This window comes from Phascolarctos cinereus, unplaced genomic scaffold (assembly GCF_003287225.1).
Source record: "Phascolarctos cinereus isolate Bilbo 61053 unplaced genomic scaffold, phaCin_HiC Scaffold_9;HRSCAF=440, whole genome shotgun sequence".
In the NCBI taxonomy this organism is placed as follows: Eukaryota; Metazoa; Chordata; class Mammalia; order Diprotodontia; family Phascolarctidae; genus Phascolarctos; species Phascolarctos cinereus.
In genome coordinates this window covers 15,763,112-15,789,819 of record NW_027556402.1, presented here as the reverse complement: position 1 = coordinate 15,789,819, position 26,708 = coordinate 15,763,112, and the positions used below count along the sequence as shown (strand labels likewise).

The window sequence follows — 26,708 nt, the reverse complement described above, 5'->3', positions numbered from 1 at the left end:
TGTCATCTAATTAGATCTCATCATGGGTAACACTAATATTAATGTCAGATACGAAGCTGTTGATTTAATAGGAATTTAAAGCAGATTTTCAAAGTCGGCTTTCTAGGCCTCGTACCCTCCAATTCAATTCTGCTCAGCTCACTCAAGAGTTACTCTGGAAAAGACTTCTGGGTTTAAATGGAGGCTCCCTCCCTCTCTCCAAGTGCACTCTTAATTTATCCTATGTAAAACTAATCTTTGTGGTGCCGACACCATGTTGTATCTAGCCCTATTTATACAAATCACTGATGGCGAAGTAGCATTTAATATGTGAGATAACTGATCAACACTGCTCTAGGATAATAAATCTGGATATCAAAAGCCCTAAAAAGGCACCAACTGGGAAAGAGATGTCTCATGGGGAAAAGGAAAAAAAAAATTCCAGGAAGAATATGTTAATATGGGGTGGAGGAGGGGAGTTGGGATGAAAAAAAAAATCAGAATGCAGAATGTCGAGCTCTTTTCCCTCCTCCTTTCCCCTCCTCCCCTCCTTCATCTCTATAACAATGGGGGGGGGACCGCAAGGGCAGGGGCAGGGGCCATACCTTCATGGGTAGGTTCTGGGTCTGGTGTAAGGGAAATGTCATCCAGCTCCCTGAGACATAGCCACTCTCCATCCATAGACACCCGAAATTTGCAAAGGTAGATGGTTTCCATGGCCGCCTGGGTGATCTTGTCTGTGGTAGGGGTTGGCATATCGGTCGGAGGTGTCAGGGCGGACATGATGACTCAGCTGGGACCACAACACACACAGAGGAAAAATAAAAATAAAAAAAAAGCCACCCCCCACCAAAAAAAAATCCGAACCCAAGCTCCCCGAACCAACCCCACCCGAACTCAGAGCTCACTAGAACAGAGCTTTCAGGTGGAGGAAAGAAAGAAAGAATAAACCCCTCGGGTCTAAAAGCAGACTAGCACAAATACGCGATGCCACGCTAGCTTTTTTTCCCACGCAGCAAAAAGGAAAGGATGCTCGTCTCCGCCCGCCTGCCTTCCCGCCCAGCTCCCGGAGGGTTCCAGTCGGCCTCCAATCCCGCGGGGCCTCGGCCCCCCCCCACCCCCGGCCGCCTTCGGCAATCTGGCCTCTGCCCGGGACGGAGAAAAAGCGGCCGACCTGGCCAGTGCCCAAAGGACAAGGCTAGGATGGCCCCCAAAGCGATCCGGTGCTCTTCTGGCGTCCGAAACACAGAGTCACGGGCTCTCGGGTCAGGGTGAGCCTCTGCCCGGGCACCAGGCGTACGCGGCAACGGCAGCGGCAGCGGCCGGGCGGCGAGCAAGGGTGGTGACCAAGATGGCTGACTAATGAGCCGGACTGAAAATCCAGGCTCATGTGACCGGCGGCTGCTCCCAGGGAGCAAGCGGATGAACGCAGCAGAAGCGCCTCCCAGGATGCTGGATGGACGGATAGATGCTGATGATGCAGGATGCTCGCCACCTCCTCCTCCCGCCCACCGCCTGCCAGGCGCTGCTAGTCAATCTGGGATCTGAGCAGGATCCTCCTCCTTACCCCCCGCCCAGTCCAGGCTGGCAGCAGGGGGGGGGCGGCTGGGATTCCAAATATGTAGGGAAATCAGCCTCTGCATGACACACAGGCAGCAGCTATTTAAAAACCACAGAGAGCGCTGCCGGAGGCAAGCTGGGCAGAGATTTCCATTCTCTCCTGCCTATTTCTGGCTCTGCTGACTTCCTTTTCTGAGCTGCCTAGATCTGCCTTCTCAAAGAACTAAAGAAAACTCTTTGGGACGGGGCGTTAGCAATAGCCACAAAACCCTAAACCTTCCCACATTTAAAAAGAATTATTCAAGAAGGAACCGTCTTATATGGAAATGCACAAAGTTTGCCGGAGGAAAAAGGGCCCGGGGAGGGGGGGGGGCCTTTCTAGAGAAGACTTTGGACTCTAAGAAATAGTCTTGGTAGCTAAAATCTGGAAAGTGGGTTTTTACTTTTAAGATATTGTTCTATTTCATAGTTTATACTTTAACTATCCACTCTGCGTGACTGCTGGAAGGAAAGGGATTTATAGGCCTTAGAGGATCACATAAATATGGGCTGTAATTAGCCCCAAAAGGCTACATAAAAGAGAAGCAGGCTCGAGACCATCTCCAAATTTTTCTGATTAAGGATGCAAAATGGGCTCATCTTTTCTGGGTAGGCTTTTAATGATGAAATTAATATGTATAAAATAATATACGTTTATAGATTACCCTGATCCTTGGGGGGGGCCCACGCCACTCCAATCTCTTCCCCTCAGCCTGCCTTCCTACACGAGGCATTAGTAAATACAAGGGAGAAAAAAAAACCCAGGGCTTTCTGCAGAGAGCATTAAGAAATAGCACCTTAAAACAGCCCCCCAAATCCACAACATGCTACACATTTTGAAAGCAAGAATACAGAAGGCACTTAATACATGTTTGCAATCCATAAAGTGCTACGAAAATTACTGATTGGCATTCCCCAACCTGCTACTAAGGAGAGGTAAGAGAATGGATATGGACCAGCCAGAAGACCAGGGTTCAATTCCCAGGTCCACCCCTGGTGCTACTGCTTCCATTCCTCATGTGTAAAATGACATGGCTAAATGACCTCTGTGTTCCCAGCAACATCTAAAATGTAAATCCGAAACTGGAACAGAGCAGGAAAGGCACAGTTAAAGAAATCCTGCTATGAATTCTTATGTAAACAGAAAAACACAAAAATAAAATCTGCTTTTGTTGTTGAGATTCACCCAACTCCTCCTGACCCCACCGGTGGTTTTCTTGGCAATGATACGGGAGTGGTTTGCCAGTTCCCTTCTCCAGTTCATTTTACAGATGAGGAAACTGAGGCAAACAAGGTTAAGTGACTTGCCCAGTGACAAGTTCTGGGGTGCTGGCACCCCAAGAATGCTAACGCAGGGTTGCCTGGAATGAATTCACATACTCACGCCTTCTCTTAGTCAAATGGCAAAGAGTTTATTGCAATGCTTTAGCAAAAGCAGGTAAGGGTCCTTATGGGAACCTACAAGAGACTGAGGATGGGGCGGGGGCTTATGTGGAAAAGGGGCATGGGACAGGAATGCCAGGGATACCGATTAGGTAATCTAAGGGTCCAGGTATCTTGGGAGCTACCGATGGGAAAGTATAGGGAGTATACCAGACATCAAGAGAGCTATCTGAGGCATGGACCTCAGAGATCTGGCAGGAGGAAAAGTCCTTGGGCCAGCTAGGGACAAAAATCCTTGGGCCAGACATCTCTCTATTCTGACAAGTGAATGTGTTCTGCAACAAGAGAAAATCTTCTTACAGACAGAGGCCTACTGAGAAATTGGGAGGCTTCCAGAGACAGAATCTTAGGGCTGTGCCCGAGCACCTCATCACCAGGATCACACAGCTATTAAGTGTCTGACATCAGATTTGAAGATAAACCTTCCTGACCCCAGGCCCGGCATTCTATCCACTATGCCCCTCACTCCCCTAAACCTTTTGCTATCCTCCTTAAAAAACAAAAACAAAACACCAAGATCTGATTTTCCTCCTTCTGGGCATGCTGGGAGATACTCCATTCAGCAGCTAGTTCCTGCCCTGAAGAGATGCTAAAGCTCATGTTTAATAGAGATTCATTTGCCTCCAAATTAAAGGAATAAGAGGGAAACTGTATGTAAGAATTAATACATATCAGCTTACTTCCCTAATTTGTAAAATCCTCCTAAAATTCTTGAAGGCAAAATAAAACTGTCTATGTCTTGGTTAGAAAATATAAGAGGAATACTCATCATTCAACTGAGTCTTTTGGGGCTTTTTAGTGTGTGTGTGTGTGTGTGTGTGTGTGTGTGTGTGTGTGTGTGTGTGTGAGAGAGAGAGAGAGAGAGAGAGAGAGAGAGAGAGGAGACAAACCCCTTTGGCAATCTGCTAAAGCCTATAGACCTCTCTCTGTGTACTGTCTTTAAATGTATGAAACAAAATACATAGGATTATAAAGGAAACTAATTATACTAAAACACACATCAAAACACGTATGTATATACACAAAAACACATACACTTTGATAAATGTGTATATGTATATATTTCTGTGCGTACACATATACGTGTGTGTGTGTTGTATACACACACACACACACACACACACACACACAAACAAAAACCAGGTCACAGACATGAAGTTAGAAACACCTGATCTGAGAGTTTTCACTCCTGGACTGACCCTGACAGGGAAATAAACAGAAGTGAGACACAGAATGTACCTCATAGTTTGGTTAAGGAAATCACCATCTGTATAATCAACATGAGTTCTTATGATGAATACTAAAATCCAGATATCTTGCTTCGTTCCAAATTTTCCTGAAGTTCTTCTAAACAAGATTACAAGTCACCAAGCATTCACAAAGCTCCCACACAGCACCAGGCACTGAGCTAAGTACTTGAAGATACAAAGAAAGGCAAAAGACCGTTTTGGCCTCAGGAAGCTCACAGTCTTGTCTTGGCAACACCCATTTTTTCCACAAACCAAAATCATATACCTTCAACGTGGACGCATAAAACTGAGAGCTGGAAGGGGCCTTGGAATACATACAATCCAATCCACTCAATTTACAGGGGCTGAAACTGAGGCCCAGAAAGGTCCTATGTTTGTTGCTGTTCAGTTGTTTCTGTCATGTCCAACTCTTCGGGACCCCATTTGGGGTCTTCTTGGCAAAGACACTGGAGTGGTTGGCCATTTCCTTCCTGGGCTCATTTGACAGAAGAGAAAACTGAGGCAAACCGGGTGAAGTGACTTGCGCAGGGTCACACAGCTAGCAAGTGTCTAAGGCCGAATCTGAACTCAGGTCCCCGTAACACCAGGGCCAGAGTTTTATCTGCTGTACCACCTGAGCTGCCCCACTTCCCTATTTTTTAAACCAGGTTTTCTTTGCTATGAACTTAGCAAATGAGAACATTTTGACATACAATCCGTAGAGTGGCACCCACGCAGCCCATAATGGAGCCACAGCTGGAGACCCCAGTCTCCCCAGGCAATGCCTGGGAGGCACAAACCCCTTGGGGTCTGGCGGGAGACCTGCTTCCACCCAGGGAAAGGATAACATGAGCCTTTACAGAAAAGAGACAGAGTAGCTCAGGCCAACACTCAAACGAGCCTTCAGGAGACAGAGGCAGAAGCCAGGGAAGGATTCCTGTACAAGGCAGAGTGCAAGGAAGCCATCCTTATCTGGGACAAGGTGCCAAAACTTTTGGGAGGTGGCCAGAGCAGTCCTTAGGGGGAAATATGGCCCTCTCATCAACAAAACAGATAACAAATCACTGATTGGGCTACAACCAAAAAGATTAGGAAAACAACAAATCAAAACCCATCATGAAACGCAAAATAAACATTCTGAAACATCAGAGGAGATGAAACTGGCAACAACAACAAAATTAACTTGGTAAGTAAAAACAGGACTTATTTTAAAAAAAAGGTTTAAACCATTAGTCAATCTGATTAAAGGAGGAAAACGAAATTGCCAATCTCAAAAATAGTCAGAATTTGCAACAAATGAAGAAGAAATAAGGAAAAGTATTCAAAATGATCTTGCTCCATATATATATGAGGATAACTGATCCATTAAATTCAAAAATATATTGAATACCCAGATTAACTGAATAAGAAATAGAGAATTCAAATAACCTTATTTCAGACAAGGAAATCCAAAGGGTCATAAAGGAAATCCCCATAAAAAACCAAACCAAACCAAACCCAGAGCCAGATGGATTTACAAGTGAATTTATTCTATCAAACATTCAAAGAAGAACCAATACCAATATTTTAATATTTGCTTGCAAAAACAGGGAAAGAAAGGAATCCTATGAAACTTCTTCCAAGATACTGTATGGCAGCTGGCAACAGAAGCACATACATGGCCCAACAAGGGAAACTGAGGCCAGTATCTCTTTTGCTCAGATATTCTAAGCTACAAAGGGCTATATGTAGTTTGGAATCAATATGGTGAGTTCCTGGGGAGTTGGAATGGGAAGGAGAATCAGTTTGCTTAGGAAGGGGCAAAAAGCCCAGGTCAGAAAAAAAGGTCAAAGCTCCTCTGCCTGTCAGTAATGGTCTTGGATCCATAAGAAGCCCTACACTTCTACCCTGGAGAATATAGCGAGATCCAATCTTTAAATACCTAAGGTGTGTGCATGTATGCGTGTGTGCATGTCTGCGTATATGTGCATATGTGTGTGTGTGTGTGTGTGGTACTGATACCTAAACCAGGGAGAGATAAAGAAGAAAAAGATAAATCTCTAATGACTATTGATACAAAAATATTTAGCAAGACATTAACAAAGATGATAAAATATATTTTAAAAGATTATGTGTTATCACTAGGTTAGATTTATACACCAGGAATGCAGGGTAAGTTTTATATTAGGAAAACTATTTTAAAAATATACCATATTAACAACAAAACAGATTAAAATCATAATCATGTCAATAGAAGCATAAAAATTTTTGATAAAATATATCAATCTTTCATATCAAAACACTAAAAAGTCTAAGTATAAAAGTTCCATTCCTTAATATGGTAACAACAATAGAGCTAGTATTCTCTGTTATGGAAAAATGCTAAAGGTCTTTCTAATAAGAGTAAAGTGAAGCAAATGTTTCCACTGTCAACACTATTACTTGATATAGAAAAGCTAGCTAATAGCAATAAGACAGGGAAAAAATTGATGTAATAACTACAGGCAAAAAGAAAAGACAATTACAGAGTTTGCAGATGACATGGTGATTTACTAAGAGATTTGGAGAGATTCAATTTAGAAATTAACTGGAACAGGATAAAAAACAAACCCACAAATATCAGCCTTTCTATAAAGTACCAACAAAACCCAAAGAAATTTCACTAAAATAACTACAGAATGTATAAAACGTTAGAGAATTTAGTTACCAAAATGGAAATTATACAAACAAAACTACAGAACACTCTACAGAAATAAAGACAAATAACTGGAGAGTTATTCAAGTGCTTATGGTTAGTCTGTGCCAATGTAACAAAAATGAAAATACTACCCAAATTAATTCATAGATTCAATATCATAGGGTTATTTTATAGAGCTAGACAAAATAATAACGAAATTCATCTGGAAGACAAGGTCAAGACTCTTAAGAGAAACATTAACCAAAAAAAAAAAGAGAGAGAGCCCTCTGGGCCTAGCAGTACTCAAAATATCTACAAAGCAGAATTAATCAAAATAAATTGATACTATTTGCAAAATAAGAGGTCTACCAATGGAACAAGTGAGGTACAAGAAGTACAGAAGCAACTGGTAGCAAAGTGTTGGACACGGTAAGAATTCACTATTCAACAACGGCTAGGAAAATTTAAAAACGTTCCAGAAGAAATGAAGTTTACACCAAGATTTCATAACATATACCAAGATAAGCTCCCAATGGATACATGAGCTAGATATAAAAGGTCATGTAATAAAATTCTGTGGAACAAGGAGGGGAAAAGACCTTTCATAACTATGGATAAGGGAAGAGTTCATGACCAAGGAAAGGACAGAAGAACTCACAGAAAACAAAATGGCCAGTTCTGATTACACAAAACTGAAGACGTTGCACAAACAAAATTAATAATTAAAATCAGAAGGACACAGTTAACTGGGGAAAATTTTTTCAAGGGAAACTTTTTTGATAAGGATCTGATATGCAACACATATAAAGAACGGATTTAAAGATAAAAGCCATTCCCCAGTAGATAATCATAGGATATAAGCAGATAATTCTTAAAAGGAGAAATCCATGTGATCAAAACCATATGGGACACTTGCTACTTACTAGTTATGTGACCCTGGGCAAGTCACTTAACCCCAACTGCCTAAAAAATAAAATAAAATAAAATAAAAACCAAAAAAAACATATGGGAAAGTGCTCTAGATCACTAATAATTACAAAAATGTAAACTGAAACATACCTGAAGTTATATATCACACCTATCAGAATAGCAAAGATACTGGAAAAATGACAATTGTTGGTGGGGCTGCAGGGAAACTGGCCCAGCCATTCTGAAAAGCACTTTGGAACTGGACCTTTCAAAAGTCACTCAAGTAGGTACACCCTTTGACCAAGTGATGCCACTACTCAGCCTATACCCCCAAAGAGATCAAAGGAGAAAAAAATCCATATGTACAAAAATATGTACAGCAGCATTTTTTCTCGTAGCAAAGAAATGGAAACAAAGCAAGTGTCCCTCAACTAGGGAATGACTGAACAGATTATGATTTATGAATGTATGAAATACAATTGTGCTATACGAAATGATGAACGGGATGAGGGTGGTTTTAGAGAAACCTGGGAAAACCTGTATGATCTGATGTAGAATGAAGTGTGCAGAACCAGGAAAACAATGGAATGACAACAATGGAAAGAAAAAATAACTTTGAATGACTTCAGAATTCTCATCAATGCAATAACCAACCATGTTTGCAGAGAGCTGATGAGCAAGATAGCATTTACATAGCGCTTTAAGGTATGCGAAGTGCTTTACAAATATTTCATTTTACCCTCACAAGGTAGTTGTTATTATTTTCCTCATTTTACAGATAAGAAAACTGAAGCAGACAGCTATTAAGTTTTTGACCAGTAAGCTTTTTTGACCATTAAGTTTTAACCAGGATTTGAACTCTGACCTTCCTAACTCCAAGCCCGGCACTCTATTAAGAGCCTGTTAAGACTTCTGGCGCACCCTAAAGACCACAGCACTGGGCCAAGCTAAGCCACATTACTGCCTAATTCTGCCCAGCAGTTTTGACATGTTAGGAGTATAAGCATGTTATAAAGAAATGAGAGATGCTGGCCTTCAACACATACCACAAACTTCCTCGATTTGAATGGAAGAAGGTAGATGTTAAACATGGAGGGACTTTTAAAATATACTTCCTTCTCACCTCTGCCTCTTAAACTGTTAAGGCTCAGCTCCAGGGCCACTGACTGCAAGGGGCCTTCCTTTACCCCACCGCCCACCCCCAATATTTTATATTCACAGATCTACTTGTTGTCTCCCTGATAGATTCTAAGTTCCCTGAGAGCAGGCAGGCACTGTTTCATTTTTGGCTTCACATCCGCAGTAGCTGAACAGTGCTGCTGACCGAGGCAGAATATAAGAAAATGTTTGTGGACGAGCACAATATTGACTCATGTACTCTATGTGAGACAAGGGCGAAAAATGCCTCTGTTCACATTTTTTTGTTGGTGTGAATTCTTCTACAGCTGGGGAGCCTGGGTAAATCCTAGCACCCAGATTTTATTTTATATGAATAATTCTTGGGGGAAAAAAAGGGGGAGGAGGTCTTATCACTGGCTATTTGAAAAGGCAAAAATATGCTTAGTGTTTCAGAGACAGCCCAAAGAGGCTGGATAATCATTGTTTAAAACAATCCCCCCCCCAAAAAACGCAAAACCATGAAGTTACACAATTGTTTTGTGGCTTTTTAACAGAAAAATACAGTTCTGAACATCAGGTGTGAAATAACCTTAGAGTGCTGATGAAAGTTATTATTTTTTTACAAAGGCAGATACAGTATGGGTCTACAACAAGGGAATTTTATTAATGTTTTTAAAAAGAAAAACATTTTTTGATTATTCAGTCCTAAGCTAAATACCATATAAGTAAGTGGTAATCTCAGAGGGAGGGCAGTGGTAGTAGGGGTTGGGGACCAAGAAAGGCCTACTGCAAGTGGAGAGATTTAAACTGAGTGTTGAAGGAGGTCAGGAGGGAAATCGAAGGAGGAAGATGGTTCTAAGCATGGAGGACAGCCAGGTACAGAGAGCTGGTGGGTGGAGTGTCTTATTTGAGGAGGATCATGAAAAAAGCCAACCTGAGGAGATCAAAGAAATGTAAAAAGACTGGAAAGGGAGGATGAAAGACTTTTAAAAGCCAAACAGAGGACTTGTTCCCCTTTGATCCTGGGTGTAACAGGGAGCCCCACGAGTTCACTGGGGGCTGAGCTCATAGGAGCATCTTACCAGTCCCATGGGGAGTGGCGGGGTGACCCCTGATGGGAACAGTAATGAAATCTTATACTTCAGTAGAACTTTGGGGTAACATGGGGCTTTTCTTAGCTTAACCCCAAAGTCGGAGTGTCTGGATGGGAGGAAATCTGGGCCAGGGAGATGGGATGGTGATGAGGAGCAGATGGATGTGAAGGGCAAGTTTGACATTTTTCTTGTTGGTTAAAGTTGTGAGGGAATCAAGCTCTACTCAATTTAGTGAAAGGTGAGCCTTTAGAAGGATCACTTTGACAGCAGCTGAATGAATGTAGTGTAGTGGAGAGGGGAGGGGAGAGAAGGAAGGGGAGAGGAGCAAGGCAGGGAAGAAAGGAAAGGATTTGTTGGGTACCTACACGCTACTGCCAGGGACCATGCTAAAACACTGACAAGGATTCTCACCTGATCCTCATAAAAACCCAGGAGGCTGGTACACTGGTATGATTCCCCCATTTTACAGTGGAAGAAGCTAAGGTAGACAGTGGTCAGATGACTTCTCCAGGGTCACAGAGCCAGTAAGTATCTGAGGCTAAATTTGAACTCTAGGTCCGGCACTCTAACCACTGTGCTATACTTTAAAAGTCCAAATAGGAGGTGATGAGAACTTAGTATATACTGGGGTGGTAGCAGTGTCAAGAGACAAGTGGATATATACAAAAGATATTATGAAGAGGGCAGCTAGGTGGTACAGTGCACCAGCCCTGGAATCAGGAGGGCCTGAGTGCTCAGACCCTTACTATCTGTGTGACCCTAGGCAAGTCACTTCACCCCGTTTGCTTCGGTTCTTCATCTGAAGATGAGCTGGAGAAGGAAATGGCAAACCACTCCAGTATCTCTGGCAAGAAAACCCCAAACAGAACACAGACTCAGATAGGAGTGAAACGACTGACCGAGAATAAGAAATGATAGGCCTTGGCAAACAGATTGGATACTGGAGGGTGAGAGTGAGTTGATAATGACCCCGAGGTTGCTGGCCTCTGATGGCAGGACACTCGATAATACAAAGTTAGGAAAGGGAGAAGTGTTTTTTGTTTTCTGGGAGGATGATTATGAATTCAACTTTGGACACACTGAGTGTCCAAAAGGCAGTCTGTGATGTAAGAATGGAGCTTAGGAGAGAGGTCAGGGCTGGACACACAGATCTGGGAATTAATTACCTGCATAAAGATAATCAAATCCATGGGAGCTGCCAAGATCCCCAAGGGAGACCATACAGAGGGAGACCAAGACATAGCTTTGGAATACACCTATAGTTAGGGGGCGTGACCTGGGGACTAAGGAATGGTCAGACAGAAGGACAACAATTAAGAGAAGAATGGAATGAAAGTCTAGAAAGGAAGAAAGTGATAGCCTCAAGGACCCCAGAGAGCAGTAGGGGTAGAAAATCAACATTCTTTGATCCGATACCAGACTGTGCTCTCTGGTCACAGGCCAATCCACTCACTGCACTGGCTCAAAACATATTCCCTTCAAAGTCAACTGGCCCAATAACCTGTCTACCTAACTTTTTCCCTGGTTCTGGGCACTGAGCCTGACTGGGTTTTCTTAAGCTAAATTTCTTGAAGTTGGAGTCATATTAAATAGCTTGGTTTCCCAATGACTTTAACAAAAAAAAAAAAGAAAAGAGAGAGAGACAGAGAGAGGAAGGAAGGAAGAAAGAAAGAAAGAAAATGTCAAACTTAACTTCTACTTCCATCCACTCCTCATCACGAACCCATCTCCCTGGCCCAGATTTCCTCCCATCCAGATACTCTGACTTGGGGGAGTTGCTAGGTAAAACCTTATGTAACCCCATAGTTCCACCTAAAAGTAGGATTTCATTACCATTTCCATCAGGGTTCGTCACCCCACTATCCTCCATGGGACTCATACGATGCTCCTCTGAGCTCATACACTTCCTAATATTAACCCATTTACATTTGATTATATTTCAATTCATCTCGGATTCCCCCAAAAATCTACTCCAGGTCTCCAGGTAGGGAGCATTACTTTACCTAGTAGTCTGCCCCCAGTAAAAGCTTGACCTCAAATCTGGTTGCTTATTTTCTTTAATCTATCATCCTTTGCAGCAGATACTCAATAACCATTACTTGAGTAAATGCTGGTTCTTAAATAGACCAGGTTGATGATCAACCACTGTTGTCTTAAAATAGCAAACAACATTTTAACTTGGGCCCTCATCTTCGGCCAGGCACTGGGGGATGGGTCTGGGGTGAAGTGAGGGTGGATCTGGGTCAACGAGGTGAAACCAGAGGAAGATCAGTGGAGCCATCTCCAAGGAAGGAAGGCACAGAGGTGGGAAAAGCCCAGAGAATGAGACCCAGTCACCATGGAAGTGAGTGAGGATGGCTGGGGACCCTCAGGCAATGGTGGTTTGCTAGATGGAGCCAAGAAGTACTGATTAACTAGCCTGGGAATAAGTGGATTAGATTCATTCTGAGCAGAATCTAAGGATGAAATGGGCTAACCAAATATAAGAACTCAGCTAACATGCCCTAGAGGGGAGGGATACAAGCCAGTTAGCTCACCTTTATTATGCCTAAGGAGAAAGAAGAGGAGGGGCAGGAAGATAGGGGCCCCAAGAGTGGCTGACCCAGACTCCAAAGGAATTCTACCAACCTCTTGGATTAGGCTTATCTGACCTATCCCTGGATAAAAGTGAGAGTTACTTCTTTACCTCACTGGAGAATCCAATTCCCTTTGTATAAAACCCCACCCAGCCCCCCTAACATCTACAGGTCATCCAGAAATAAGTATTGATTGCTTGCACTTCAGTCATACATATGACTTGCTTTCACTAAACCAGAACCCAACAAGGGCCTCCAGCAGGGATCCCAAAGATCACAGAAAAGTATGTCTGTGTGGTTTCTCTACTATTAAAAAACTACTGGTTAGATCAACTTAGTAGGAGGCTTTATCTGTGTTCCTTGACATCCCAGACCCCTTCCAAACTTTTCAGCTTTTTTAACTGCCATCTTCTTCCTTTAGATTGTGAGCTCCCTGAGGGCAAAGACCATCTTTTGCTTTTTCTTTGAATGTCCAGAGCTTAGCACAGTGCCTGGCACATTCTGTCATTCCATCATTTTTCAGTCACGTCCGACTCTGTGTGACTCCACTTGGGGTTTTCTTGGCAAAGATACTGGAGCGGTTTGCCATTTTCTTCTCCAGCTCATTTGACAGACAAGGAAACTTGAGGCCAACAGGGTTAAGTGACAGGCCCAGGGTCACACAGCTAAGAAGTGTCTGGGGCTAGATTTGAACTCAGGAAGATGAGTCTCCCAGACTTCAAGCCCAGCACTCTATTCACTGTACCACCTAGTTGCCCTTGCCTGGCACATGGTAGGTGCCTAATAAATGTTTAATGACTGACTGAACCTATCCGGGCAGAATATCTTCAATTTGGCCCTCACCAAACCTTTCTACTCCAGGCTCCTTAGGGGATAACACAAGATTGATTCAGGAGAGGCCAAGAGAACCTCCCAGGGCTTTTCCCAGAAGCTTGTGGGCTCTCCCCATATCTACAGTAGTCCGAAGAGCTTATTTTTAAGCCAGCTACTTTGAGCGCCAAGAATGAAAACTGTGGTGGATGGGTGAGAGAAAAGTGTAGTAGAAGCCATGGGGCCACAGTCATCATCTGTGTCTCTGGGAACGAAGGACGGCGTTCCCAGACACAGGATTCCATATAAATGCATTTATATGAGACAAAATCTACACAATAATTCTAACTCCACTGAATGTACACTGAATTGACTCACAACTCCACTGGCTTCCTGTATGTGTGCTAACCACAGTGTCCCAGTTTAGCACTGGTACTGATCAGGAAGCAGGGCCAGGCACCCCTGACCCCCACAGCCATGGCAGGCAGTACTGAGTTCACGTTTTCACTCCATCTCCCAGCGAAGTCGGGACTAGGGTCAGCAGAAGAGAGGGGCTATGGTTCCACGTATACAGAGCTGAAGAGGGGTCCCGGTACAAGCACACAGAAAATTAACCTGGGTTCAAGTCCTACTCCTGGCACATCCTGGTTGAGTGAAGAGGGGCAAACATGGGGGAATTGTCTCAGAAGGTAGGTATACTGCAGAACAGGTACCGGTCTATGCATTGACAGGAATTTCCACATTTGGGAGGTTCCCCTAAACCAGCGAAATCGTAGGCCTAGACCCCCGCCCATCTCAACCGTATGTATACATAACACACATGTATGTGTATACACTATATATATACATACACACCCATTCACACACATATCTATATGGAGCTCATACACATGTACTATCTATACACATAACATACATATGTATATCCATTCACACACAATCTATATGAAGCTCATCTACGCGTATTATATATGTACGTGATATACAGATACATACATGTATATGTATATACACCAGACGCATATATGCACCCATTCACACACTATACTATATATGAAGCTCATACACATACTCTCTGATGTGCATGCAGATAACGCATACGTAATACACATATGCACACACGTGTGCGCCATATAGGCACATAATTATGCACACAATCTACATGGAGCTCATACACATATATTATACGTGTCCATACAGAACACACATATTACAAACCCACATACATACATACATACCCATAATCTACATGGAGCTATCGTTTTGGCTTCCTTTTTACCATGATTTAGTTCTAGCTGAGTTAGCAGCCTGAAGGTTTTACTCTGCCAACTGAAAAGTCACCCATTATATAACAAGATAGTTGAATCAAACCAAAAATGAAAACCAGTCCAAATTTAGAAGACACTTCCTCTTTTGAATATGCCTACCCCCACCTCTGCTGCTTCCACAGAGAACAGGTATTGGAAACTGTCCTTATTACACAATTCAGAGAAGACAAGTGCCCCAACCATAACCCTGAAACCTTCCTCAAGATTAAACTTTAGCACTGAATTAAAAAAAAACAAACTCAAAAGGTAAATTCAAAAACACGCACTTTTTTCCACTCACAGAGCTCACACGGTCTACTGATCACCCTGCCTTGGGTCCAAGGGTTAACCTGAGATCCATGACCTTTTAAAAAAAACACTGTGCTAACTGCAATTCCAAAGAATTGGTTTCCTTTTTAATCCCATGTATTATTTTATGCATTTAAAAACATTTTTCTGACAAGAGGCTTCACCAGACTGCCAAGGGGGTCTATGATACAAAAAAAGGTAAAGAACCCCTGCTGTGGTCTCCTCAACTCCAAAACCATTCTGCACTCAACACCCAAAGTTAATTTCCGAAAACGTAGGACTGGGTGATTCCTGACCTTTGTCTGTGCCACATGGCTCCAGGAATAAATATAGAATACTGCCGCTTAAACCCTTTACAACCTGGTCCCTCCTTATCTTTCCAATGTTCCTATACTTTCCTCCAGGCTCCCTGAACATCATAATCCAGCTGTGCTGTGGCTGGCACATAACCCTCCATTTCCCACCTACGTGCCTTTGCCCTGGCTGGCCTCAGTGAGGTTATATTTATAACTTGTATGGACATAGTACTTCCATGCTGTCTCCCCCATGGCAGTTGGGGTAATTTTTTTTTTTGCAAAAAAATGACAAAAAAGTCATTCTAGCATTGTAAAAGCACACACATGCACACAGACACGGATAAGGACAGCTTTGAAACCAATGTGAAACCATAAATCTCTACTGAGTACAGCACATATATAAATATATTTCTATGTATAATATACTTCTATAGTATATATTTAGTTATATATTATATATTTATATTACATAAAAATATAACATGTATTCTGTGTATACTTCCACATATAGTATGTGTGTTATATGTAATATAAGTGTATAAAATGAATATATTTGCATATAAATACATAAATATATATATAAATCCATGCAGTTGCTTAATAGATTCGATTCTCTTTTGTCTGCTCTTTTGCATGTATGGAATTGCTCACGTTTACTGATGACTACCAAGGTCACAATAACAAAAAAAGTTTAATGTCACCATGAAAGAAAAACACTGATTTTTAGGCATTAAGCTGCTCCAGAAGCATACCTGAGCGCCTCCTCCCATCCCCACCCACCACCCAAACGCTTTTCTATTGACAGTAAGGAGCTGGTGAATTTCTTGTCTAAACTTTAAAGGGCAGAAGACAGGAAAGGAGTGGATTTAAAGCAAACCACTCCTGGTACAGAAACACCTTGAATCCTATACAAAAATCATTATTAAAAGAAAAGAATCAAGAATTGCCTATTCAGAGTAAATTGGAACAATCTGATACTTGGGACAATTTTTGTTAATAGTTCTTTCAAGGACTTTCAGGACCTAGGTTCAAATCTGGCCTCTTCTGTCCAGGGCCTGTGTAAACAGATAAATCACTTAATTAACCTCTAGATCTTAGGCTCCTCTATTTGTAAAATGAGGTTGCTTTATTGATCAACTCAGATAGAAACAGAAGCCCCCATCCATAAGGATCTCTGTGGGTCACATACTGACTTACAAAACCATATATGTGTATAGATTACTTTGTTTATCAATACATCAGGACATTAAAATCTGAGAGGGACTACATGTTAACCTGGTTCAGGCCGCATGTGGCCACGAGTTTGATCCCTTTGCAGTAGACTAGCTCTCATTTCTGTGATTCTAACTGGAAGTAAAATTGAAGGGACGAGGGGAATGTGGGTCCCAGTTCTGCTACTCAACTAGTCCTTGGTTATCAATTTGAGCAAGCCATCCCCTTCTTAGCGTTCAGTTTCCTCATCAGTAAAATGATGACCAGTACGAGATCCTTGCAAGCTCTGAATGTTCTGATTCTGCAATTTGAAGACAAGGCAAAAAAGCCAGGATGAGTAGACTACTTTTGTGGGTACCACTCCAAATACTGACTCTAGGGGAAATGGGGAGAGAAACAGGCAGATGGCATGGGTGGCCCTCTGGTCTAGCGCCTCAAAGGAGCCCCACCTTCATAAAATGGCTTTTCTTAAATTAGAAGGGAGGACTGGGAGAAGGGACTGTTGAATGTCTCGGTGCTGAACTCACTTCTAGTTATGTGACTTCTCATGGATCTAGGAGCAAATTTAGGTTGACAAATCCTAGGAATACAAGATGTTGAGCTGGAAGAGAAGTCCCACCCTCCCACTTTAAATATATGGAAACTTGGGCCCAGTCCAAGGTCACATGGAAGAGCCTGGGTTGGAATCCAGGTCCTCTTGAGTCAAATACAAGATTCTTCCTTGGCTCATGGGGTCACCCAACATAGAAGGATTTTTTGAAAGATTCAATGTTAAACAGTCCACAGAAATTTTTGAGATTCCATATTATTCCCTCTGAAGACCAGCAGAGCACAGGCTTTTGTATTTACAGTACACCACTGATTTAGAAGGGCTGACTATTTAATGGACATTAAAACCATCAAGGCTGTACCCCCCAGAGATGATGGCTATCATCTATGTCCCCTTTCACCTCCAGTAAGTACACAAGGTACACACATGATGTCACCTCTGCTCTTCTCATACAAGATTAATTTTCTTGAGCTATTTTTAAGGCATTGCTAAACAACGAAAACAAAGCCACTCCAAAAGCATACCTGAGATTCTCTATTTTTGGACTGGTTAGAGTCTAAGCTAAAAAGCTATTCACTCCTCCATCTCTCCCAACACGAAGACATTAACATAATTATGACACATTTACTAGGTAGGCAACTGTTGACATTTAACCTCGGAGACAGATCACATCTGCACTCAAAAGAAATCCCCGCTCCAACCCCTCACAAAAATTATATACTTTATGCTTTGGGCAATAACATCAGGAAGGATTTACAATAGGAAAAAAACCATTCTCGGGAGAAGTGCCTAGACACCAAATGCATACTACGTGCAGAGATAGCCTATTTTTTATGCAACTATTTCAGTATTACACTTTTATGACTAGTTGGCATTTCAGATAGTGCCTGGCACACAGGAGGCACTTAATAGATGTTTATGGACAGAGTCAGGTACATTACATTGCCAAAAAATAAACAAATAAGCAAGTAAATAGAAAAACAAATTAATAAACAAATACAGAAGGTCATTCTCTAAAAAAGAATAGCTTTAAGGCTATTAAAATTATTTACACATCACGCCACAGTAAGTTTCACTCAAATTCCAACTGTTACTAATTAGTCTTAACCCGGAGTCCTTGGGAAACTTGGTTTTTTGTTTTTGTTTTTAATAAGTTGATAACTGTATCCCAAACTAAATCAGCTCCCTTTACAATCTGAAATATTTTATCTTATGCATCCAAAACCATTACTCAGAAAAGGAGGCCATAAGCTTCCCCAGACTGCCAAAGGGGTCCAGGACCCAGAAAAAGCTGAGGAGCTGGCCCAGGATTACAAGCTTACTTTTCTAAGCAGACTCTGTAGAAACAAGTACATTACAGTGAGAAGTCAAAATAAATCTCCGTACCCAAATTTGATTCAATTCAAACAAACATGGATTCAGTATCCAGCCTAGGCAAGGCCCTGCAGACCCAGAGAATACAAGGACAAGAAAGTCTTGGTCCTCCAGAAGCTTCCATTTACTTTGGGCTTATAACTGTTGTGATTCAATCTTTTTTTTTTTTTCAGTCGTGTCTGACTTTTCATGACCCTACTTGGTGTTTTCTTGGCAAAGATACTGAGTAGTTTGCCATTTCCTTCTCCAACTCATTTGACAGATGAGGAAACTGAGGCAAACAGGGTTAAGTGACTTACCCAAAGTCATACAACCAGTGTCTGAGGTCAGATTTGAACTCAGGAAGATGAGTCTTCCTGACTCCAATATTTTTGGGCATATGTCACCTTCTTCTTTCTAAATCTGCTCAAACCACTGAGCGAACCCACCTTTTTATCTGTACATATTATTTGCCCAAAGGACATAAGCTCTTTGGGGACAGGGGCTGTTTTCGCTTTGCATCCCCAAAGCCCAATGTGCCTGGCCCATCATAAGCATTTAACAATGCCCTGTTAATTGATTTATGGATTTAATCCATCCTGGCTGCTATGAAGTCATCATCCTGCAAAATGGCCACCTTTAACAAGGGCCGCACAGCTCGATGTCCCCCAAATTCCTCTGTATCATACAGGCACACCACCCAAGTTTGTGAAACTCAGGCTTTCAGCCCTGGCGATCTGCTACGGTGATGCTTGGAATGGACCAATATTCAATTTCCTTTCTTCCATCCCCCACCCCCTATCCATTTCCCTTTAACTTTCCCTCCTGGACCTAGCCCTAGGAAACTTGACCTGCTGGCTGGCTCCTGTTGTCCTAATAAGGAGATTTTACGAGCAACGAATGGGGGCCAGGGCAATGTTTGAAAGGCCCAATCAGGTGCTGCCCTGGCACACAGGAAGAATACAGGAATTTGGTGCTCAAAGGCTGCAGCTGCTTCCAAGAGGATTGGCAAGCGGGGAAGGGGGGGGGACGGACACGAAGGGGTATCAGATTCCTGCAGGAAGGGCTGCCCTTTCCCTGGTCTGCAAAGCCAAGTTGTGCCAGGGTTTGTGAGAGCAAGCCTTGGAGCCCAGAGCCCAGAAAGGCAGAAGGGAGGAGAAGAGAAGGGAGGGGAGGATAGATCTGCCAGCTCTCCTCCCCACCCCAGGAACAGCAATGCCCACAGGCAAGAGCAGGACCAGGAAAACCAGAGAGGGGAGTTTCTGGCTTTTTCTGAGCAGAGTTCAGAGACCAGGGTGTTTGAGAATTAAGAGAGTGCTGGAGAGATGTAAGAATTCAGTTTTCTATACAGAGATTTCCTCAACAGCATGATTCCTAGGGAAACATTTATCGGAGGGTCATGCTATAGCTGAAAACCTAATGCTGGGTGCAAGGAAGCCAGCACCCCCCAAGCCTGCTCTTGTTGGAAGCTGCTTGGGCAATGCCAACTCCAAAGGGAATGGGAAGTCTCTGTGGCAGGCCCCCCCACCCCTCATGTATTACCTTTGCTGGAGAGAGGAAGGAGTCTAATGGGCAGCTTCGATTCCTTTCTGCCTTAGACATTTTCGGGGGTGGGTATAATAATGAAGGCTCATCTCACACCCAAATGGAACACTGAGTGACAAGGCAGGAAGTGGGGACCCTCATTTCCTATGTCTGGAGAAACAAAGAACACAGTGCACAAACTTTTATTTTGGGGATTTTTACTGGAAAATTCCAAATGGGATGTTGGGGCAAGAGAAAAGAAAGCCAGTGACCCTTTGGAATCCAGCTTGAGTGAGCCCTGGGGTCCTAGGCCAAGGGGGTCCCATCTTGGGGGTCCCTCTGGGATGTCACCCCTGGTCTTTGCCTGGATGACGATCCAACAGCAGAGACCAAGAAAGGACATGGGAAGAGAGCCATGACAGAGGGAAAGCCAGACCACACCTTCCAACTGTGGGTGTCCCCTCTGGCTCTGTCCCGGGCCCCGTACTCTCTCCCATCTCCCCCAGTGATCTCATCAGTTTCCATGGATTCAATTCTCATCTCCATGCAGATATCACCCAGATCCGTCTCCAACCCCAACCTCCCAGCTGAGCTCCAGTCTCAAATCAACCGCCTTCTGCGTATAGCCAACAGCCCTTCCCAGAGGCACCTCAAACTCAGCATGTCCAAAATGCTGCCTTTCCCCCAAAGCTCTCCCTTCTTCCAAACTTCCCTAGTACCTTCGGAAGGGTGCCCTGAAACTCCTAGTCACGTTCCCCAGGCTCACAGCCTTGGGGCCTTCTCATTCCACACATCAACTCTGCCTCAAATCCCACCTTCAACAACAGGCCTTTCTCCCCATCCCCAAGCCCAAGCCTTGCTTCCAAATTACCAGCCACTTAAACTGCAGACAAGGGGAATGTAAAATGCCCTGCATGCTGCCTCCCTTATCAGACAGGCAGGGTGCTGTGGGCAGGGGCTATGCTGTTTTGCCATTTGTAACCCCGGAGCTTAGGACAGTGCCTAATCCAAAATAAGCATTTAATAAATGCTCGGTCTAGCCTCAGACATTTGACACTTACTAGCTGTGTGATCCTGGGCAAGTCACTTAACCCTGATTGCCTTGTCAAAAGAAAAAAAAAAGCTTGCTGACTGAGGAGACATCGGTGCATGTACCACTTTCACCTTTCCTGTAAAACAAAATCAAATTTTATTCCTTATAGGAGCAGTACTCAAACTTTTGGGTCTAAGGATCCCTTTACACTGAGAAGACCCTTCCCCCAACAGCTTCTGTTTATGTGGCCTATATTGATTGACATTTACCTTACTAGAAACTAAGATGCTTATTATAAAAAGTTTGGCCTGGATCAGCCTCCCCTGAAACAGGGCCCCCGAAGCACACTTTCAGAAACGATGTCTTATAGCAGTGCCTCAAAAGATGTGGGACATCCTTCGAGGCTGTCCTTTTTCCTAGGACCCTTCCTTATTCTACGCTCACCCCTGGGCTCTGTAAGAGGCTTCTGTCACCCAGAATAGAACAGTCAGACTATTATGGGTTATCCTATCAGGCATCTGCAGTGACCTCTGGGAGTCTGCAGGAGGTCGGAAGCCAGAGCAGCTTATCCCAGTGACTTAATTATTCATCAATAATAGGAGCTGCTAAGTGGATAGAGTGCACCTGGAATCAGGAAGCCCTGAGTTCAAATCTGGCCTCAGATATTTACTAGCTGTGTGACCCTGGGGAAGTCACAACCTGTGTTTGCCTTAATCCACTGGAGAAAGGAAACAGTTAATTACTCCAATATCTCTGCCAAGAAAACTCTATGGACAGCATGGTCCTTGGGGTGATGAAAGAGTTGGACCCAAATGAGTGACAAACAACAAATTCAATAATTATTAAGTATGGGCACTGCTAGGTGCTAGGATTCAAAGGCAAAAAACCAAACAGTCCCCATCCCTCAGGGAGCTTATATTCTACTGGGGAGATGAAACATGAACACAGTATAAGCGTGAACAGAGGTAACCTGAGATGAGGGAGGTGAAGGAGGGAAGGAGAAAAAGGGAGGAGGGAAAGAAGGGAGGAGTGTAGAAGAGAGAGGAGGGAGACACAGAGAGGAAGAGAAAGGGGGGGAGAGAAAGAAAGAAGGAAAGACAGAAAGATAAGGGAGGGATAGAGAGAAAAGAGGAGAGATGGAGAGACAGAAAGAAACTAGCTTTTCTGCGGATCAGGGAAGGCTGTTCCACAGTACCTGAGGTTTAAAGGAAGAGGAGGAGATGAAGGGGCACAGCTTGTGCGTGAATAGATGGGGGTAGGAGGTGGGAGACGTGTGCTTGGAGCCAGTGAAAAGGAAGTAATGGATATAGGGCTGGAAAGTAGGTTGAAGCCTGTCTGTGGAAGCCATCAGGTGCCAAGCAGAGGAATCTGTCTCAGTGTGAGGGGCCCTTTCCTCGTTTAGCTTATTATATCACTGTTTGGCAAGCTGGAGAGCTCTGGGAACTCCTCCGGTACTATCTGTACTACGCACTTGGCACCCATCACCTACTGCCTGGAATTATGACACACAGGGATCAAACTAGGTCTGTCTCAAAGGAGGGTCCCGGGACCTCACCCAGAGTTCTCGACTTATTTACTGAGATTGAGAGCTTCCTGTCAATTCATCTCTCTGCGGTTCATCTGCCCACACCTGGGGTCTCTCCGGGGAGTATCCCAGGTCTGCTCTGTACAGAGAAGGCCCTCAGCTCCCATGCAAGAACCCAGTGTAGCAATATAATGACTATATTATTTCGCATGACAGAAAGTGCCAAACACAAACTGCTTCGCCCTTGAATTTTCGGGTTGACTTTTGCCCTCCAAATAATGCCACACATAAGCAGTTTGAGTCTGAACTATTTCCATGCCCTTGGACACAATTTGCTTTTAAGGTTTGTGGATTTCAGAGCTTTCACAAGCAGTGAGGAGGGAGACTTGGAAATCTCTTTTTAAATTTCCCTGCAAGCAAATGTGGACGGAGGCTGAACAGGTGATTGCACAGACAGAGGGAATTTCCCGATGAGGGGGCTGCCGGCAGATCAGCCACTGAGAAGCCTCGGAGCAGCTGAGCGTAAGCACAGGGCCCAGGATCTGCAAGAGAGTCACAGGCGGGGCTGAAGCCCGGGTCCTCCAGACTGCCCCAGGCCTGGCCATCCCCTCCAGCCATTGCACCACACTGCCTGCCCGGGAGCTCCAAGGAGCTCCCTCTGCTCCCGGCTTCCAGGGCAGCTCTCAGCCCCACTAGGCCCCAGGGCTGACCTCCCCGTCCTGCCCACCACTCACAGCGCACTGAGATACCCGCTTTTCAATCTGGGGCCGAACGCCCCTCGTTTTTACAAGGGGATCTGGAGCAGGGAACTTTAATGCGGATGGACGGAACAGGACGGAGCAGGAAGGATGACTTTGGGAGAATGCAAACTTGGATGCCAGCGGGAGGAGTTTGGAGATGCCCGACCCGAGGCAGCCCTGCCCCGGCGGGGGGCCTCCCACCGAGGGGCGGGCGGGCTGCCCCCCCCGCTCCACCCCCTGGAGGCAGGCACAACCAGGGGCTCTAACCTCGTGCGGGTTCACGGACCCCTGGGGGATTGGGGGTGCCCGGCCGGGAAGGGGGGCAGGGTGACCCCAGCCTCCTCCAGGAGTGGCTGGGGTATGACGGTGGGGTGGCTCCAGCCCCACCTGGGAAGGGGTGGGGGCAGGGCGCCCAGCCCCAGCTGGCCAGGGATGCGCGGTGGTCCTGCCCTGGCCGCCGGGGGGCGGAGGCCGGCCGGGGGGGGCGGCGGCGGCACGTGGGGAGCGCACGAGCCCCCTCCCCTTCCCTCCCTTCCCGTACTCACGGGGCTTGGTGCCGCTGGACGCCGGGGAGCTCAGCAGCAGGAAGGGCAGCGGCGAGCCCGGGGACGGCGGCGTCCTCCAGCCCCACGGCGGGGGCTGCGGCTGCACGGGCGGCTGGTAGAGGGGCCGCACCCCCGGGCCCGCGCCGCCATCGCCCGGGTACAGCAGGAAGAAGGGCGCGGGCTCGGGCGAGCCGGGCTCGGGGCTGCTGCCAGCCGGGGACTGCTGTGGCTCCCCAGCGCCCTCGGGCCGCGCCGCTGCTGCTGCTGCCGCCTGGGCAGGAGCCGGAGCCGGAGCTGCAGCGGGAGGTTCAGCCATCGCGGCCGCCCAGAGCGCCGGCCCGCCCCGACCAGCCCAGCCCAGCCCAGCCCCGGGCGAGCGAGCTAGAGCGAGCCAAGGAGCTAGCGGCCCGGCCTCCCCCCACAGGGGGCGGGGCCGGGCGGGGCGGGGGGGGGAGAGAAGAGGGGGAGGAGAAAACGGGGAAAAGCGGGGGGAAGAGAAGAGAGGGGGGAGGGAAGAGGAGAATGGGGGGAGAGAAGGGGAAAGGGGGAGGAGAGGAAGGGAAGGGGAAAGGGGGAGGGGAAACTGGGAGGTGAAAAGGGGGGAAGCAAGGGGAGGGGGAAAGGGAGGGAGAGGGCGGAAGGGGAAGGGGGGAGGAGAAGAGAGGGGAAAGGAGAGTAAGGGGAGGGGGGAGAAGGAGGAAGAGCTGGAGAGGAGGGGGAGGAGCTGCTACTGTTGCCCCGCCCAGAGCCTTGTCTCCGCCCCCGAGGTCTGGCCCCGCTCGGAGTGGTGGGGGAAGGGGAAAGGAGGGAGGGGACGCCCTCCCAAGAGAGCTGAGCTGGACTTGACCCGCAGGTTTCCGGCTGCTCCCCTTCCCCTCCCCCCCGTTACCCTTTTTTCTCCTCCCTTCTCTCTGCCCCCTCCTTTCTTCCCTGGAGCTCCTCCCCTGCCTTTCTCCAGGAAGAAGAACACGCCTTCGGCCCCCCACGTGGGGTGGGGCTCTTCCTCCCTCCCCCTTCAGGTCCCTAGCTCTTTGCTTCCAAGTCCCCCTACTCTGGTTTAGGAGAGACTGCTCCCACTACCTGTGACCTTCACCTTCGTGCTTTAGACCTAATCTAATAACTTCATCTACTTGAAGGGGCAGAGAGGGCGGGTCACTGATTTAGGCTATGGGAAAAACCGGCCCCGGTGGGGTTTTGTTTTTCTTTAAAGCCCTTGACCTGGGGATCGAGGCGTACGTCCTAAAGGCCCGTAAAGGTGGTGTCCTCCCATGCCTTCCTTTTGTTCCCTGGATGTCACGTGCTTTGCTTGGGCTGTGGCCATTGTGCTCCTCCAGGTCGGGGTGTGTACTATCCTGGTCAGTTACATTACTCTCGCTAGTAATTACTCATTTATTTTCAAGTCAACATGCATTTATTAAGCGTTGTCGATGTGCCGGTTACTGTGCTAAACTCTGAGGCTTGGGGGCAAGAAGCAAAAACAAGATTTTTAAAATGGTTTTATCATTGTTTCACTGATCCATAATGCCAGGTTATTAACCCAGTCCTTGCCTCAAGTGTTATTTCCCTGAAAATTTCATTTTTTGCCAAGTGTCCGGGCTTTAAACGTTCCTGGTTGTTTTTTTCTTTTCCATTTTTTTTTGGCATATGGATTCCATTTGAGATAAAATGTCAGTACAGTATAGTGAAAAAACACTGTTACATTTGCTACATCTTCCCCATTCTCCCGTCCTTCCAATTGTACTTTCCTTTAAAATGCTTTCTTATTATTGCAGCATCAATGTGGAGGGAGGCGGTATAGCCTTCTCTGGAGAATGAATACAAAATATCCAAATACACTTCCTGTTTCAAAAGCGCCCAGAGACTTCGATCAGATCTATAAGTAATGACGATTACCGGCTGCAGAGGTGCTCAAAATCCTGAAGACCCTGGGCAGTGGAATCCACTGAAGGGTGCACTTGAAAGACAGCCTGGCGTGGGGGGGGGAGGGACTTGGAGTGCAGAAGCTATGCAAGCCCTTCCGTCATGACAAGGCAGTGACCAGGTGGTGGTGGTGGGAACTAATAAGATAAATGCAAATTAAAACAAGTCTGAGGCTCCATTTCACACCTGTCAGATTGGCAAAGATACGAGAAAAAAGTCCTAGGACAATTGTTGGAGGATCATTAGGAAGACAGGAATACTAATGCACTATTAGTGGTTCTGTGAAGTAAACCGACCATTCTGAAAAGCAATTTGGAACTATACCCAAAAAGTCAGTAAATTGTGCATTCCCTTTGGCCTGTCAGTACCAGTATTAGACCTATTATACAGAGAGATTAAAGAAAGAAGGAAAGGGTGAGCCAATGTGTGTGAGTACACACGCACGCGCACACACACACACACACACACACTATAGCAGCACTTTTGTAAAGAAAAAAAAGAAAAAACTAGAAACAAAGCAGGTTTCCTAATAATTGTTAATGTCTAAACAAATCATGCCATAGGAATGCAATGAAATATTATTTAATATAATTCTTATTTCCATAAGAAATGACAAAAAGGATAGATTGAAAGAACCTGGGACACACATATCAGCTGATGCAGGGAGAAATGAACAAAGCCAGAATTTATACAATGACCACACCATTGTAAAGCGGAAAACTGTAAAATACTTAAGAACTATGATCAGTGTGGAATCCTGGGTGTTTATGAGAAAAAGAAGTTATATGTTAGTAATGAAATTCTTCAGGCTGAAATGGAACTTCTTGGCTTGACAGGCTTCTTCCCAAGAGAGGAGGTGCACAGATAGAAGGGATTGGATAGAATTCATTCTTGCTAAGAATTTTTAAACTGAATACCAGCAAAGTAGCATGGTGAGTTTTGTATTCAGGCTTGCTTTCATTTGGGAATTCTTTCAAAGA

At 45.1% G+C, this 26,708-nt stretch overlaps 1 protein-coding gene across 17 annotated transcripts in view; it reads right to left on the bottom strand.

The window, feature by feature from the left end:
* The window catches only part of RUFY3 (RUN and FYVE domain containing 3), a 128,636-nt gene extending 104,429 nt beyond the window's left edge, over nt 1-24,207 (bottom strand). For 3 of the 17 annotated variants that reach the window (XR_013484111.1, XR_013484110.1, XM_020988513.2), the window contains exon 1: nt 23,809-24,200. Coding sequence is in view for 12 of the 17 variants with exons in the window: in XM_020988513.2 (XP_020844172.1) it covers nt 23,809-24,124 (316 nt within the window). In the remaining 5 variants the exon portion in view is untranslated. Of the gene's footprint in view, nt 1-584; nt 773-1,153; nt 1,373-14,652; nt 14,672-19,983; nt 20,137-21,026; nt 21,135-23,808 lie in introns of those variants that run through there. The other 14 variants (XR_002324927.2, XM_020988507.2, XM_020988509.2 and 11 more) reach the window with 13 other exon arrangements.
* Between the last annotated feature and the right edge of the window lie 2,501 nt (nt 24,208-26,708).